Source organism: Lagopus muta, chromosome 10 (assembly GCF_023343835.1).
Source record: "Lagopus muta isolate bLagMut1 chromosome 10, bLagMut1 primary, whole genome shotgun sequence".
Lineage (NCBI taxonomy): Eukaryota > Metazoa > Chordata > Aves > Galliformes > Phasianidae > Lagopus > Lagopus muta.
Window position 1 is genome coordinate 13,994,790 of NC_064442.1, and position 16,008 is coordinate 14,010,797.

Here is a 16,008-nt window from a genome sequence, read left to right on the forward strand (position 1 = left end):
AGTGAAAAGCATGACTGAGGCACAACTACACTAGAGAAAACGTTATTTGATCAACTAAGATCCAGATACTAAATTATTTGAATCTGCACTGACTCACGTTTTGCAGTAAGGATAGGTAACATCAATTGTGAACGATAGTTGCTCTTTTAAGTGAACTAGAAAGAAAATGCTAGCATGCTCACTACACGTGGAAATGTCTATTTCTAGTTACACAAAAAAGGAACTTCACATACATGCAGCACTCTGCGAGTCCCCTGAAATATACTTCCAATACCCCCTTCAGCACATCTCTGATGGAAGGCTCTTTGTTATTCCTCCAAAATAGGCATTTTGCTCATGAGCAGTGAAGATGGCACAGAACCCCAAAACCTGGCTCAGAGAGCTCTTCACACAGCACAGCCCAGTAAGGGTCAACTTGGAACCCAGGAGCAATTCAGTGACAGCTGTATGTGCCGTTTTCTACATGACTCGCCTTGCTTCAGCCCTACATTGGTGTGCTTTTCACTGCTCCATTTTGAAACCTACCATCAGGCTCTACACGTGACCTCAGTGTATTAACAAACAAGGATCAGCAATATTCTTGTTCACCCTTTTTTCCTTCCTCACCTATTACAGTAAAGGGATTAGAAACACAGAGACCTAGCACTGCAAGAGCAGTCTCTCCATCATAAAATAAATTTTCTCATTCATTTTCCACACCTTGTCCTATTTCGCCTCCATTTTGGAGCTTGAAAAGCAAATTAGCATATCAAGTTTAAGGCTGACAGCAAGTCAAACATAGAGTACTGAGTAGATCACTGACATTAAAGACATGCATAATGAGGAAACTTGCCACTGTATCAGTTTTACAAAATACAGTATAGGGTGTCAACATTAAGATAAATCATAGCACACAAACATTTCTTTGTAATGAAGTCTCTTGTAAATTAAAATCCCTGTAAATGTTAATAGTAAGGCATTAAAAGCCACAACATGATGTATTATCTCTAGCTAATTGTGTAAAATTGTATTATGTGTAGCTACTTGCACAGAAAGCAATTATAGGAGTGATATTCAAGACAAACTTCTAATAACTGAGGTAAATTCTCTTCCATCTGCTTTGTTCTTGTCAAATATTAAAAGGACAAGTAGATAGGCCTATGCCCTGTATTTTGAAATTTCAAGGTGCAATTCTGTGCCCCCATTTGGATAGAAGACACAGCGCAAAACGCACAGTACACAGCACACACAGCCTGCTGTTAAGGGGCACTGTGGATAGCTATGCCCTTGCTGTACTCTCACAACAGTGATTCATGCCAAGCAACAGAATGGCATCGCAGTAATAAAGATAGCTACTGCCCAGTATGCAGACAGATTGCCCAGTATGCATACAGATTTCTCTTTGTGTAAGTCCTCTTTGATCCTTGCAGTTCTGTGAGAAACAACTTTCTAAAACATTACTTTAAAAATACACAAAGGCAAACTAGTTTCCACTGAATCCAGAGTAGAGACATACTTGAAGGACAAACTGTTTACTTCGTAAGCTTCAGCTGAGGAGGGCCCAGCTCTTGCTTACAGGAAGACAAACACAAAACAAAGTACTTACTTCACAAAACATGTTTCCAGTGAAAGGTTGCAACCCCCAACTCACTGAGGCTTCAACCATTAGGACTCTGAAGGAGTTACAGACCACTGACAGTTTTCATTACCTGTTTCAGGACAACTGGCTTAACAAACTGGGAAAACCTGCAGCACAGGTATTCCTCCCCCAGTAACCATCTCCAACTGTCAAACACAACATTAGAAAGTATAAATCACCCAGTCGGATTCCTGAAATGAATGGATCAGGATCACAAATCACATGCTACGCTGGAATTAAAAAATTCAACTCCATTTACTGAAACAGACCTATACTGAGCCTTATCATCAAAAGCAGGTACCTAAAAGAGAAGACATGTAATAGCAACATAGCTGAAATAATCTTGCAACATCATATAGAAGCAAAGGTACTTGTGTCAAAGTAGAACTGGCACAGTTTCATTCTTGTAAAATACAATAAAGATTAATCTGAGATATTTACTTGTCCAGAAGATGAACAAAGCAGAATCAGCAAAACTCAAGCAGCAAAGCTTCATGGCTTCCACTGGGTTAAAAGTACATCTGCTTTTCCAAAACACAGCCTGCATAACAAAGCAGAAACACGTTGGCTTCCCTTACCTTCTGCAAAAGGTTCCCATTCATAAAATCGTCCCATAAATGGCTTGTTATTGTATGATGCACACTGCACTTCTCTAATACTTCTACTGCTTTCAGGACACGTCTGTTAAATAGAGAACACAGTTGCATTAGAATCAAGAGCAATATTATTATTGCTTTCTTATTTGTTCACTTTAGAAGGTCAGTGAAGGCTTTGTCAAATTCTAATCCATATTAACATCAGAAGACTCCTTTTCTTTAAAACAGATAGCAACACTGTGCTTTTAAGTGCTTGTAAAAAAAATAAATGTTAATGTTATGGGGCTAAAGGAGTAACAATTCTGCAAAACAATCAAATTCTTCATTGAGTTGTCATTCCATTCAATAAAAACAATACTTCAAGATGAATTCAATAAACTAGATCTGAATCATTTCCTTTCCACAACAGCTTCCCATTTCTCATTATTTATTTTTGGGCTCAGATTCAACACAGAGCACTGAACATACATGCTTCCATAACTTACTAAAAGCTGGGCACGCCATTTTCTTATTCTCATCCTATGTTACAAAACAATATTACTAGTTTTTAAAAATTATTACTATTTCCATGTGCTACTATGGCAACCATTGCCTTCCTCTGTATTTTAACTTGTGCCTTCAAACGCTAGCTCCACAATGCTTGCAGCAACGAGAACGTTTTGTGTAAGCACACATATGCGCACACAGTGAGGCAGGGCAAGCTGAAGACATAAGAAACAACTTTTATTAGGTCACCTGCAATGCAAGCCTTGGCAGAAAAACCTTGTTCAGATCTGAAGCAAATTCCAAAAGTAAATATAAGTTAAATACTTAATTATTTTGTTATGCTTTTGTCCTTGAAGTATAGCAGTTACAGCAAATGACTGCTTGGTGTGTGGGCACACAAAGGGGAGCAAGATCTCTAGAAAACAGGGGTTTACTTAGAGAAGTTCTGTGCTTGGAGAAAAAAGACAAACTTTGGTCACGTGCATTTTTACAGGTAAACATTAGATGATCCAGGTGCCTATTAAAAACATGACTCACAAGCAACAGAAATCATAGGAAGAAATAGAACAGAGCAGCAGAATAATATTTTCTATAGGACACAAAATGCAATGGAAAACTAGATACACTACTTCAAAAAGCAAAATAGATAAGTAAGAAAAGAATCAGTAAGAAAGCAGATCAGATCTCTTAGGTCTGTTATGGGGGACAGATGGGACACCTCTGCAGTGCAAGCCAACACAAAGAGGTCCCAGAGGAAGTTCTCCCCAGAGGAGATCTGGTTTTGTATCCACCACTCATATATGAAGACATTTGTTGTTGGATCAGTGAGAGCAAAGCCAAGACTTTTCAAGTGGGCTATAAACTGAACCAAAGTCATGGCTGTGGGGAGTTTCACTGACTGCTTTATCTTCTAGTAGAATCACTATAATAAGTCTTCAGGAATAAACACTGCTTCTGGCCAAACAGCCATCTGTGCTTAGTTCATCCACCCTTCTAAGGTCTCCAAATACATGCAAATACAGTTATCCTCAACAAGCCTTCAAAAAAACAAGCAAACTTTAAAAAGTTTCACTGAAAATCGGACTTTGAAAGGACAGGACCAACGGTTTGTTTCTACTGCATAATACAGAAATCAAAGCAATATATCTGGAATAAGACATTTGTGACACAGCAATGCCACAAGATTAATTCAACCACAATAAACAAACATCAAGACTTAGAATCTTACATTTTTTTCCGAAAACCAATCATATCACGTGTCCTAAAAGAGGACGAGAACCTGAGCTGGCATAAATTAAGGTCCTTACATTAAATTAGAGCAGAACAAAGTCAGTTTGCACCAGCAAAGAAAGCAGCCTGAAGGGTTTCTTTTTGGTACACATTTCCCTTTTTTTTTTTTTTTTTTTGGCTCATGTGTTCTGATAATCTGTTGCAAAGTTTTGTTGTTTCTTGTTTCTCCCTTTCTGAGCCTTGAGCTCATGCTCTTGTGTACCAGTATTTCTGGCTCATAAACCATTTCCTGTGCACCCCGTTCATACCAACTGCAGACAATGTAAGAATAAAAAAGATCAAAATATTCATTGCAGTTGCCAAAAAACAGTGCTCCCCTCCTCTCCTCTAAGATCATTTTTCTATAGCTGCAGTTTCTGCTTTTAAACTTACTGAAAAGTTGCCCACAGCACAGAGGCCCCATTGCTTTAAAGCAGGACAAAGGACTGACTAGAACACCAAACACACTGCATGGATCAAGCCTAAGCCAGATGAAGAAAAGTCTAATTCTGTAACATCCCTGCTACTAAAAGAAGGCTCCAGGGAGACCTGACAGCGGCCTTTCAGTGTCTGAAGGAGGGCTATGAAAAAGAATGGGGCAGACCCTTTAGTGGGGTCTGCTGTGACAGGACAAGGGGAAATGGTTTCAAACTAAAAGAGGAGAGACTTAGATTCGACGTAAGGAAGAAGTTTTTCTTACAGTAAGAGTGGTGAGGCACTGGAACAGGTTGGCCAGAGAGGTGGTGGATGCCCCATCCATTCGAGGTCAGGCTGGACCAGGTTCTGAGCACCTGGATCAAGCCCTAGATGTCTCTGCTAATGCCGTGGCAGTGGACTAGATGGCCTTTAAGGGTCCCTTCCAACTCAAATGGTTCTATGATATTTTAACAGGTAGGGGAAAAAAAACAAAAAAGCAACAATGCTGTAAATCAGGTATGTGCCTTCAGCTAAGTGCTACCAAAATGCCAGGCATTTTCACACATCACAGGAGGCTTTCAGACCTTCCACTACCATGTTCTGTTGTGACTACTTCAATGCCTCAGCCAACTTTCCTTGTACTTTCAGATCATGAAATTGTAACAGCAGCAGCACAGCACTGTGCCAAAGGAGCAGGGAGTGTTTAGGGTAGAATATTTTAGAATTACTCCTTTCTGTTTGGAAACTTTAAGCCAAACTTCTTGAAATGCTCTGAAGGAGTTACACGTATCTATGCCTCATTATCATCTGAGATACACAGGCATGAAAGTACTCCGGGGGACAGCAACACACAGTATTTCTGTTTGCCAGGAAGCATCAGTTTTCTTTAAATTAGCTGTTAGTAAAACTAAGACTTAAAGCAAAGAAACTAGCTTACCCTACTTGGGAAAACATTCGAAAAACACAAGTTTTCAACAAATCTTTGATGCTTCCCCGAATTAACAAAGTATCGGCAATGTATCAGAAAACTGTTGCTCTGCCAGCTGATGTGTGCACACGCTGCACCATGCCTGCCATTAGCAAATTGCTTCGAGGCTGCACTGAGATATTGCACGTTTGAAAAGAATAGAAGGGTCATTCTGATACTAGAGCCACCTTTAAAGGCAATTAAGACACTGACTAACATTTGTTGGCACTGTTGCATTTCTACAGCCTACAGTGAGTGGCCAACTCATTTTCCAAAGCCCACAGTCCTTCTGGGTTCTCCAGGCCTAAGCATAATTTGTAATTAATATTTTCTACGTGTATATTACTATATATTAAATTAAGTCTAAGTAACCTCGTTACACTCAGTTTTGTCCTCCTGCAGTAGTTCTAGCTGATCTTATTAATCCTTTTCCATTCCAAAGGATAAACACACTTTCAAAGGAAAACACTTCAAATACTTGTTTCTGAAACACTGAACGGCAGCAATAGGTTCATTTAAACAACTGGAGACTGTTTTTCTTCCCCCCAAAAGTTCTAATTCTTAAAAATTATAACAGAACATGAATGCAACTGCCTGCCAATAAAAACAATAAATAAGGTATACTAAGAATGTCTAGGTATCTTTAGCACAAAATACCTGATGATTTTTTTCTTCTTAAGATAGAATTAATGTTTGTAAAATCAAAAACAGGCAAGAAACTTAAAAATGTAAAATTTTTAAATTTATGTGAAGAACAGCATTTCAATAAAAATAGTGCTGGCCAGATCTAGTTGCAGTCCATGACTGCAGACGGTACACTATAAAAGTCTGGTTTTACACGCAATGAAAATTAACATCTGTGAATGCAGCAGTATCTGGACAAGTTTAGGAAGAATCAGCACCTATAATGCTTCAATCCTGGCACTGCATCAAGCACTGCATTTGCTCCTACACGTCTGCTGCAGTGGAAATTATGCTTAGTTTTGGGGATCACCATAAACTATTAACTTCTTGCTAACCAGAGAGAATCTTTAAAACAAAGTCTAAGGGAGCAATCGCTACAGTAACATTTTTCTCTCAGTGCTTTCAGGGGCCTGCCTGTCATGGGCAGAAAAGATAACAAAATAATAATAATCCAATTTTGTCTCCTAAGTAAGAGATGGGAAAACTGATTAATCAAACAAATTATTAATCAAACAAGACAGTATCACTTGAAACATCTCCACACAGATTTGTGATACTGACTTCTGAAATTACTGCTGACTGTTTCAGTGTGCCCAATATATACAAGTAGCATCTACTGCACAGTGCATCTGAGACTATCTACCAGCTGACTTCAACAAATGGCATTCCTTCTTTGGCTTCTCAGGACAAATTAACAGCCAGGAAAAGTGTTTTTTTTTCCTGCTAGAAGTATACCAGATCCAGGAAAAACAGAACCTTCCCCAGTCACCATGGCATTCCCTCCCCATATTAAAAAAAAACAAGGAACACTGCATGTCTGTAGTTGTGGAAGGTAGCTGACTTTGCTGACCCCCTGATCCCTGCCCCAGTAATCCCACTCCCTAAAGGTTTGTTTCAATTTCACATCCACTGTTCCATAAAGTTTTGTTGGAGCAGTAATGTAACCAAAGTTGACTATAATATTTCAATTAACTCTCTAGAAAAATGTAACAGCAAGAGCCCCAGTCAGGCTGCAGCTCTCTCTTGCAGGTCATGCTGTTAAACTGATGGTCCCCAACACTTCTGGCTGTGGGGTCATTTCCCACCTGCTTACATGTCAACACAGCACTGTAGCAAAAGCCTCTTCAAAATCTAGCTGTTCTCTCTTCAGCTGCAGTGGGCTAATCCACCAAAGTCAAACACTGTCAAAATATCTACAGTTTCTCTGGCATCATCTCATGTTATTAATCCACCAGGTGTCTTTCTACCCAAGTGTTCCAATATTGCAATACCTTGCTTTATACTGAAGTCAAATTAATTCTATTTTGAAAGATTTTGTTTTCGTTTATAAAAATATTGCTATATACAGACTACATATTTGACTCCCGAGTCATCTCTTCTAGTTCCAAACATATATATCACCTGGATGTTCATACAGCCTTAGAAAGTTTAACCGTTTCCTTTGCTTATACTTCTAAAAACTCTCATTTCGCCTTCCTAATATGTTTATACTTTATGTCTATATTTGTATTTCCAAAGTAATTCCTTCACTATCACTTTGTTGCTACCTCATTTTTCCTCCATTCCTTTCACCTTCTGTCAATTCCAGCACACTATTTGCCCCATTTCATGCTGAAATAAAACAGAATGTCACAGCTGGATGTCCGAAAACTATCAGGCTAATGGTCATGTTACAATTGAAACGCCACTGGCATTTTCAGTAGCCCCACTGGAACACAGAAACCTTTTTTCCACAACTGATTTCACTTTGCACAACACAAAGTGTTCTGACTTAACCTAGAAGAGCCTTTGAAGGGTCACCTAAGCAAAGCCTTGATTAAATTTGCAATGTACCAGTCAAATACTGCATTAACACATAACACTGCGAGTGTATCTGCTAGTGATTGACCTTTCATCCCTTCTTCAGTAATTTACAGCTTCAAACAGTGTGTCTAATAAAAAAGAAGAAAGATCAACCAAACAAAAATAAGAATCTCTTTCCAACTGTACACGTTTGTGGCCTTTTCTGAATTCTGATAAACCTATTAAATTAGACTGAAAAAAAAACTTATTTTAAGATTTTCAACAATTTGCAAAAGATTCAAGTCCAGCTTTAGCTTTAAATTAACTTTTAGCCACTCATCCATCTTACACATAGCATCCACACTGGTCTAACATGTCCAAATGGAAATGTGTGGCACTATTAAGCTTAGGAAGACTCACCAAATGGCTATTGGACGAGCATTAACAGTAGAGTTCCTCAGTAGCATCAAAGATGTGTCAAGAAAATCATCAAAATTTCTGATTATTCTTGTAATTTTACAAATGTTCTTCCAAATGATAATGACAATAAATGGATTCAACAGTATCTAAGTTTAACAATTAGAAAATGGAAAACAAGTACTGAGAACAGATCATGCTGAAACAGAAAGAATATCATCTGGTGTAAAGCAATACACAAGCACGCCATGAAAGCCAGCACTATGTGAACTCACACCTGCCAATGACCTAGCCAGCTGCCAGTTCCTAGTCCTTTTTTTGATCCAGCACAAAACCAGATGACTATTCACTCCTTCCAAAGCCAGTTTTTCCAAAGTTCAGTTACCATTTTACTGTCCCAAATTTATTTTATTGCCTAGTTCCCCGAATGAAGTACTTCAGTACTGAGATTGGAGTGCACAGACGATAGTCTTTACTTAATCCTAATCAAGCATTAAAAATACTTGGCATCTGCAAAGAAATTTTAACTACTTTGTACAACAGCTGTACAACAGTGATATCATTTTCTCTACATAAATGTGCTGCATTAAGAAACCATGACAACAAGTATACTTGCATTCAAATATCTATTTATAGAGACACTACATAATGCTCAAGATAATTTAATTTCACACTATTGCCTCATTTAATGGGAAGTCAATTAAAACTTATTTCCATTTGACAAAATTTGGCTCCAAGTCTAAAGAATGGCTTAGCATGGAAAGCTTTCAGTCTTGCTGCTAATCCAGTGTCTTATGTCTTTGTTGTTCAAAAACATCATAGAAACAGCATGTTTTGTACTCACAGAATCACAGAAGCACCACGGTTGGAAAAGACCTACAAGATCATCCAGTCCAACCATTCACCTATCACCAACAGTTCTCACTAAACCATGTCCTTCAACACAAGGTCTAAACATTCCTTGACCACTTCCAGGGTCCTAGGAAAATGTGAGGTTTGCACATTAATGTAGCTATTTTATTGTAATAAATAATAACGATAGAACCTATAAACAAATAGAACTGTCCTAAATGAATTTTTATTATTTATACTAGAAAAATCTATCACTCCAAAACAATTTTTGAAAGACATTGCGAGCATCAGCTTTGAAAGACCCTTGGCCAACCCTAGTGTAACCAACACTTAAAAGAGAGCAGTTATATATTTTTATTTCAAGTAATTTGTAGAAAATTATACCAAATGAATAAAACACATACCATAGTTTTCATCAAAATTTTACTTCATTTAAAAAAAAAAAAACCACCAACAAACATTTCTCTTGAGAAGACTTTCTTTCCGAGATGTAGCCTAAAAGTCCCCATTACTTTATTCTTTTATTCTACCAGCATTGCCAGTATGTAGAAATAATCTCCTACCAGTTTTTTCTGTCTGAAATCCTGATCATTCAAAGGTAAATTTAATTTTATGCATTTCATTTAAATGATTGGCCTCTGTGTGGGAGGAGGGAGTAACTGGATTGATTCAGCAGAAGGACTGAAAGCGTAAGAAAGTGTTTGATTTGTATTGCCATAATACTCCGCATCTTAATTAAAGAATCTAATTACAGCAAATAATCTCTGTTCTTATCCATAGTCTTCCATTTTACATGACAATCAGGGAACATAAATGTCTACGCAGGTTAGTATGAGGCACAAATGTACATGAGTGACATCCAGGGTGAATTCTGATAAACCTATTGAGAGAATTCATTTTGTTCTGTTTGTGTGAAGTATGACTTGCACTGGGGAGCATTTGCTGCAACAACACAAAGTTGCAGGCACCATAAATGCAATTTACACTCTGCTCCTGCTACCTCTCGGCCACAGCCACAGAAAGTGCAGCATTATTCTCATTTTAGAATTGAAGTTTCCACCAAAAAAATCACAACCACAAACATCCTAAGCTATCTGACACTTAAACTAAACCAGTTTAAATTAACTGGCAGATACGTTTAGCATGTCTTAAAAGCTTTGGTATAGCTACAGTTGGTAGCACTGTCTGTTTACTTACGAGTTCACTGAACTTCAACAGTCCAGGCTACAGTTTTCCACTGCTGGTATCTGCCTTAATCTTGTTTTTTACTGAAGTACTTCTTCCAAAAAATGAGTCTGAAGAAAAACAAGAGCAGAGAAGTGCTCTATTCTTTTCCCATGCTTCAAATACTCTTTTTTTTTTTTCTCCAAAATGTAACTGTCTGTCTCCCTTTAATGAGTAAAATTAAGTCAGCCAGGAAAGTGTTTTTTGTCAAGAATGCATCTTTCGTTTTTTATATGGAAATCTATCCAAATATAGCCAGACATAAGCTTTTGAAAAAATACTGATAATCCTACTTTGCACATGCTCACTAAAAGCTTGCTGGAGTTTTGCAACTCCAGTACTGGAACAATTCATTTACAAGAGGCATGTTCCAAAGCTGAGACTCAAAGAGGCCAAGTAGCTTTCCAGCAATCATTGGTATGTGCTGCTGAGGTCTGCAATGGGGCAGGCACTAAAAAGGAGAGACATGCCTCTCTTCTCTCGGTGCTGACCTTGATTCTGCTGCATGCACTATGGGCAATGCAGAGGAAGCCCAATACAAGCATCTGTACCTAGAATGCACAAATTGGCCAGAGGGTCCTGTGAAGAAGAGAGTAAAACCAGAGGGAACTGGAGAAAAGAGAAGGAGCCTAAGTAAAAGGAAGTAGAACTGGAGGCAAAAGAGGGAAAAGAGCTGGAAAAGCATGACTAATCAAGAAAATAGAGTGGGACTGCTTCTACTAGAAGGCAAAAAGCAGAGACAGACTATATTTGGAAGAATAGCTGAAACACCTGTGGTGGGAAAAAAGCAACACATGAACACCAAAGTATTTCCATTGCCCTGTAGAACTAGTAGGGCTTGAACACCCCATGGCTCAATTGCAACAGGCTGATGAGGGATGTAAATGCTGACCTATCACATGGTAGGATTCTGGTTCTGAAGGTTTGTTCCTTTTTGTTTTGAAACTACAAAGCTTCATGCAGTATGCTGCAAGATGTTAAGAAAATGCTTAGTCTCCACTTGGAAGACACGAGATTGTCCATGCAGTTACAATCTGTTTTGGCTCTTTGTGCCTCATATGTATAATCGTGTACTATTTTTCCCCCAGTGACCTATGACTCATTCAGTGTGCAGGAGGGATTAATTGTGGGGATGAATTGGGAATGTTTAGGTAGAAGAGTGACTATATGACCTCTGCCTCATCCACAGTAGAAGGCAGTAGGCATATGGCAGATGTATCCACTGAAGAACACAAAAGTCTGCAGTTTCTAGGGACTCTACTACTAGGAGAAAAAGTTCACCTACGGTACAGTTTAGCTCAATCCTTCCAGTTCAAAAAACTACTTAGTTTCCATTTTTGGTGTCTGACTGAAAACCTCTGGATCTCATTTGCAGATGAGTTGCCAAATCATAATTGCAGTTTCGGTCAATGCAAATTTTGCTTTGAGTATCGTCAAGTACGATACCTAACATGGAAAAAATCCCAATTACTCAACACAGAGCATTAAATAATTTACTATTTTTTCCTCTATCTCATCATTCTTCTTACCTTAGCTCCCTTTCTTGCAACAAAGATTAGATCTTGCAATCACACAGCGGGTTTGTGAATGTTAAATCAAACACTGTGGTAACAATTTCAATTAATGGCCCTCAGAGAAGCCATTTTTTTCTACAATGAACATTTTTAAGGCAGGAAGCCAAAAGCTGAATAATAATTACATTAAGTAGTGTATCACTAATAACTGAGCTGCAGATCTATGTAGAGAACCTGGGGTAAAATAAAAGAGTAAATAATTCAGTAATTTTCCTAACACACAAGAGTTCCTTTATGATTGCTCACAAAACTCCAGTCCTAAAAGCCCTGAACCTGGGCCAGTTTGACTGCGTCACACTAAGCATCCTTTAGCAGCACTCTGCTACCCAAGAAGTAAACTATGCACCATCATAAGAAACTGCCACCAAAAAGTGACTCGGAGAGATCTTAAATGGGCAGTCAAGATAGTGAGCAGGCTTGCTATCTGCAACTGATAATGCAACCAGAAATAGAGAAAACAGTACATTGCTTGGCATGGAATTTACTTAACACTGAAATTAAAAACAGAAGACAGTTTTCAGGAAGAGGCATGGGATCTTTCCCTGACTTCTACCCCCTACAGATCACCCAGCACCTCACTAACACTGCGGTGATGGCTATAAAAAACAGGGGATTGGCTTCTCCACAGCTACGAGTCAAGAATTGAAAGATAAAAAGTCTTATCAACATATCACTCGAAGGAAACTTTTATTAATTGAGCTTGCATGTTTCTACATCTACAAAATGATGCCCCGAAAGGTGTTATTTCTGGACAAATACACAGCAGACTCAATGAAGTGCAAGCTAAACAGACACAGACCATTGCAGCCTGACACTATTTACTTATTTATCACTACCACTTCAGCTGATTATTTTTTTTTAACTGTTGCTCCATTTTCAGCACTTCTGAGAGAGATCCTCCGACACAACTGTTCCTTTAGGAAAGAAAACACAGTCCTGCTCATGTAATCTTGCATTTCTTTCCTCAGTTTTTACATGAGTTTTGACCATTTTTTGTTTGCAGGCTTAGAGCCTTGGTTAAAAATAATTTTAAAATTTTAAATTAAAAATGCAAACAAAAAGCCTAAAAACTCCAGCAACAGCACTTCTAACAGACCACTTTCTCCTTTAGCAACCTTGGCTTAATTTTGGCAGCTTCTCCTATACTTACGTTTCCCTCTACTCACCTTTGTCAGTACAAAAAGAGACTGGGAGTGGCAGCTAATTTCTCTATAAATTCCCGCCATTATGGAATTCATGCTATTTTGACAACACACAGTTCACTACTATCAGTAGTCCTGAACTAATACCAGGAAAAAAGCACTCTCTTCATGTACTAAGACAGATACTGACATCTGACAAGAGGTCTTTTCTATGCCTCTAATTAAAGGGAATTAGTAAGAAATGCCTATAATGGCAATCTTTCAAAGAATACATATTTTGAAAATAAATTCAAGGGATTTCCCTTTAACAGTGTTTCTAGTCATCTGCAGCACCCCCTACTTCTAAAAACTGTAAGCAATTAAACTAACAAATAAAAAAGCAAATTTCTTGTTTGAATCATAAGAATACTGAGTAATTACACACCAGGATCTCAAAAACTTTTGTCAATATCACTTGACAAAAAGAAGCAAAGACAAGCTGGAATGCCTTAGAATATCTCCCACAGCGCTTGTCTATATTGATAAATGACTACTCAAATTTACAGTACTTTGTTAAGCAAATCTGCAGTTATGTCAGGAATGCAAGCAGCTGACTTTAGATGGTTGAAATTCTGAACTCCCAATTTTCACTGATTAGTTTCCTCTTGAAAACCTGGCACAGAGGTTTGAACAAGGTAATGCATCTCAACATTCCACAGTCACGTTTTACGCAGAAGGAAAACAATTGCTTCCGTTCAAAAAGCATCAAAACGAAGTTTCCGAATCACTCCATAATATTTCAAGTGCTGATGCTGCTTTCAACAGCCGATTAAGTCACTGAGGATCTTCTTTTCCTCCTCCTTTCCTCTGTGACATATGCACTGTATGCTCGCAGAACAAAAAAAAGGTAGCATCTCAGATGGTTCCAATTACTAAGTCAGACCTACTACTCCTAAGTTGCTGAAAAGTTTGGAAACAAATGTTTTAGCCAAATGATATGCATTTTGTTTTCAGTTTTAAGGCACTGCAAAGAATTATTAACATTTTTATATCACGTTATTACCAGGCATAATCGAGGGTCTGAATCTCCATCAATTGTTGGGCATGAATTCTTCATCATCCAACTTCAACCAGTACACAGACTTCTCTAATTTCACCAAACAACCAATTTAACAACTTCAGAACTTCATACTAATCCTCACAAAAAATAACAAGCTCAGAGCATCTCCTCTAATGAGATGCTCTCTCAGAGCATGCCCTAAAATCCTGAGGTACTGCTGTTAACCATACCTTCAGCAGTGTTTCTGAACAGCAAAACTCAAGAAAATACATAGTGTGAAGCTTACAGAGCCTCTGGAAAATTCAGCTCCCACAGTGCTTGTGTTAAACTCCATATTAATGATACTGAATGTCTTTGGAATTGGCCCACTCTCATGCTAGAAGAGGGAAATTGGCTTCCAGGTTATTAACACCAAGAACAGACATAAGAATTCCTGAAGGTATTTAGGAGCAATAGCGTGAAACAAGACGGAAATTGAAAGCTTAGGTTGAACATCACACAGAGTGTTTGGGAATTTTTACTATAAGATGGATTTCTACATGGATAGAACTTAGGCCGTAGTCCTGAGCCATATTCATCATGGTTACGTGATATTTAATACCAAGTTATACATGACTACTGCTTCAAAAGCAGTACTATTTTCTATAGGGTAAACTTAACCACCATCCGTATGAGCACTCAGAACAGATCTTCCAAATGTACAGTGTGAATTCCACTTACTGTTTCACAACATTTGAGTGAAAAACATGGATGAAAGGGGGTGGTACCACTCATTAAACTAGAACAGCATGTCACAAAATGCTTCGAGCACTACTAAGTTGTGCAATTGACTAGTTTGGGCAACACTGGCCTTTCTAGTCTTATAAAAAGTGCAATTACTGTATGTGCAAACTCAACATATAATTTACTTACTGTGTCTTTGCGATAAAGCACTCACAGACTGACACATACTCTTGACTTTTCAGTGGGATATTTCTGTTTTACTGATTTGGTATTTAAACTATTGTAGGTGGTATTACATCTTCTGGAGCACTGCATCCAGTTCTGGGCTCCCCAGTACAAAAACTTGATCTCTTGGAAAGAGTCCAGCGGAGGGCCACGAAGATGGTGAAGGGCCTGGAGCATCTCTGCTACGAGGAAAGGCTGAGTGAACTGGGTCTGTTCAGCCTTGAGAAAAGAAGACTGAGAGGGGACCTGATCCAGGTCTATAAATATCTAAGGTGTGGGGGGCAGAATGGCGAGGCCGGACTCTTTTCAGTGGTGAGTGGAGACAGGACAAGGGGAAACGGCTGGAAACTGCAGCATAGGAAGTTCCGCACAAATGTGCACATGAACTTCTGTACAGTGAGGTGACGGAGCACTGGAACAGGCTGCCCAGGGAGGTGGTGGAGTCTCCTTCTCTGGAGATGTTCAAGACCTGCCTGGATGCCGACCTGTGCGACCTGCTGTAGGGAACCTGCTTTGGCAGGGGGTTGGACTCGATGATCTCTGGAGGTCCCTTCCAACCCCTGCAATTCTGTGATTCTGTGATCCTACTAGTATCTTTAGCTGGCTTTGGATGAAGATAAAATCTCATTGCTCCTATATGAAGCAGGCAGTTTACATGAGAGCATTACAGACCCCACTGATCACTTCTCCCTGGCCTGGAAAATAAAGGCTATGCCTGTGCAAATATATACATTACAACATTTTTACATGATACCTAGCTTTTTAAGCCCATGATATGATAGGTTTTTGCACAACGGGGCATTAGAGCATGACTCTTGGACCCCTGCATGACAGGTTAGTTTAAGATAACTTGCATTTATTGATCAGATTACCTTTTAATTAACTTTTAATTAAAAAAAAAAATCAGAAGACTCCAGACATAAAAATAATTTTTGAATTGCGTGATTTTGCCTTGTTATGAACATTTTACTGGATTAATAAAACATTAACCTA

The 16,008-nt window shown here is 38.6% G+C and overlaps 1 protein-coding gene across 8 annotated transcripts in view; it reads right to left on the bottom strand.

The window, feature by feature from the left end:
* The window catches only part of THSD4 (thrombospondin type 1 domain containing 4), a 286,352-nt gene that overhangs the window by 188,162 nt on the left and 82,182 nt on the right, over positions 1–16,008 (bottom strand). For all 8 annotated transcript variants that reach the window (XM_048955750.1, XM_048955751.1, XM_048955755.1 and 5 more), the window contains one exon: positions 2,197–2,299. In XM_048955750.1, the coding sequence (XP_048811707.1) occupies positions 2,197–2,299 (103 nt within the window). The remainder of the gene's footprint in view (positions 1–2,196; positions 2,300–16,008) is intronic.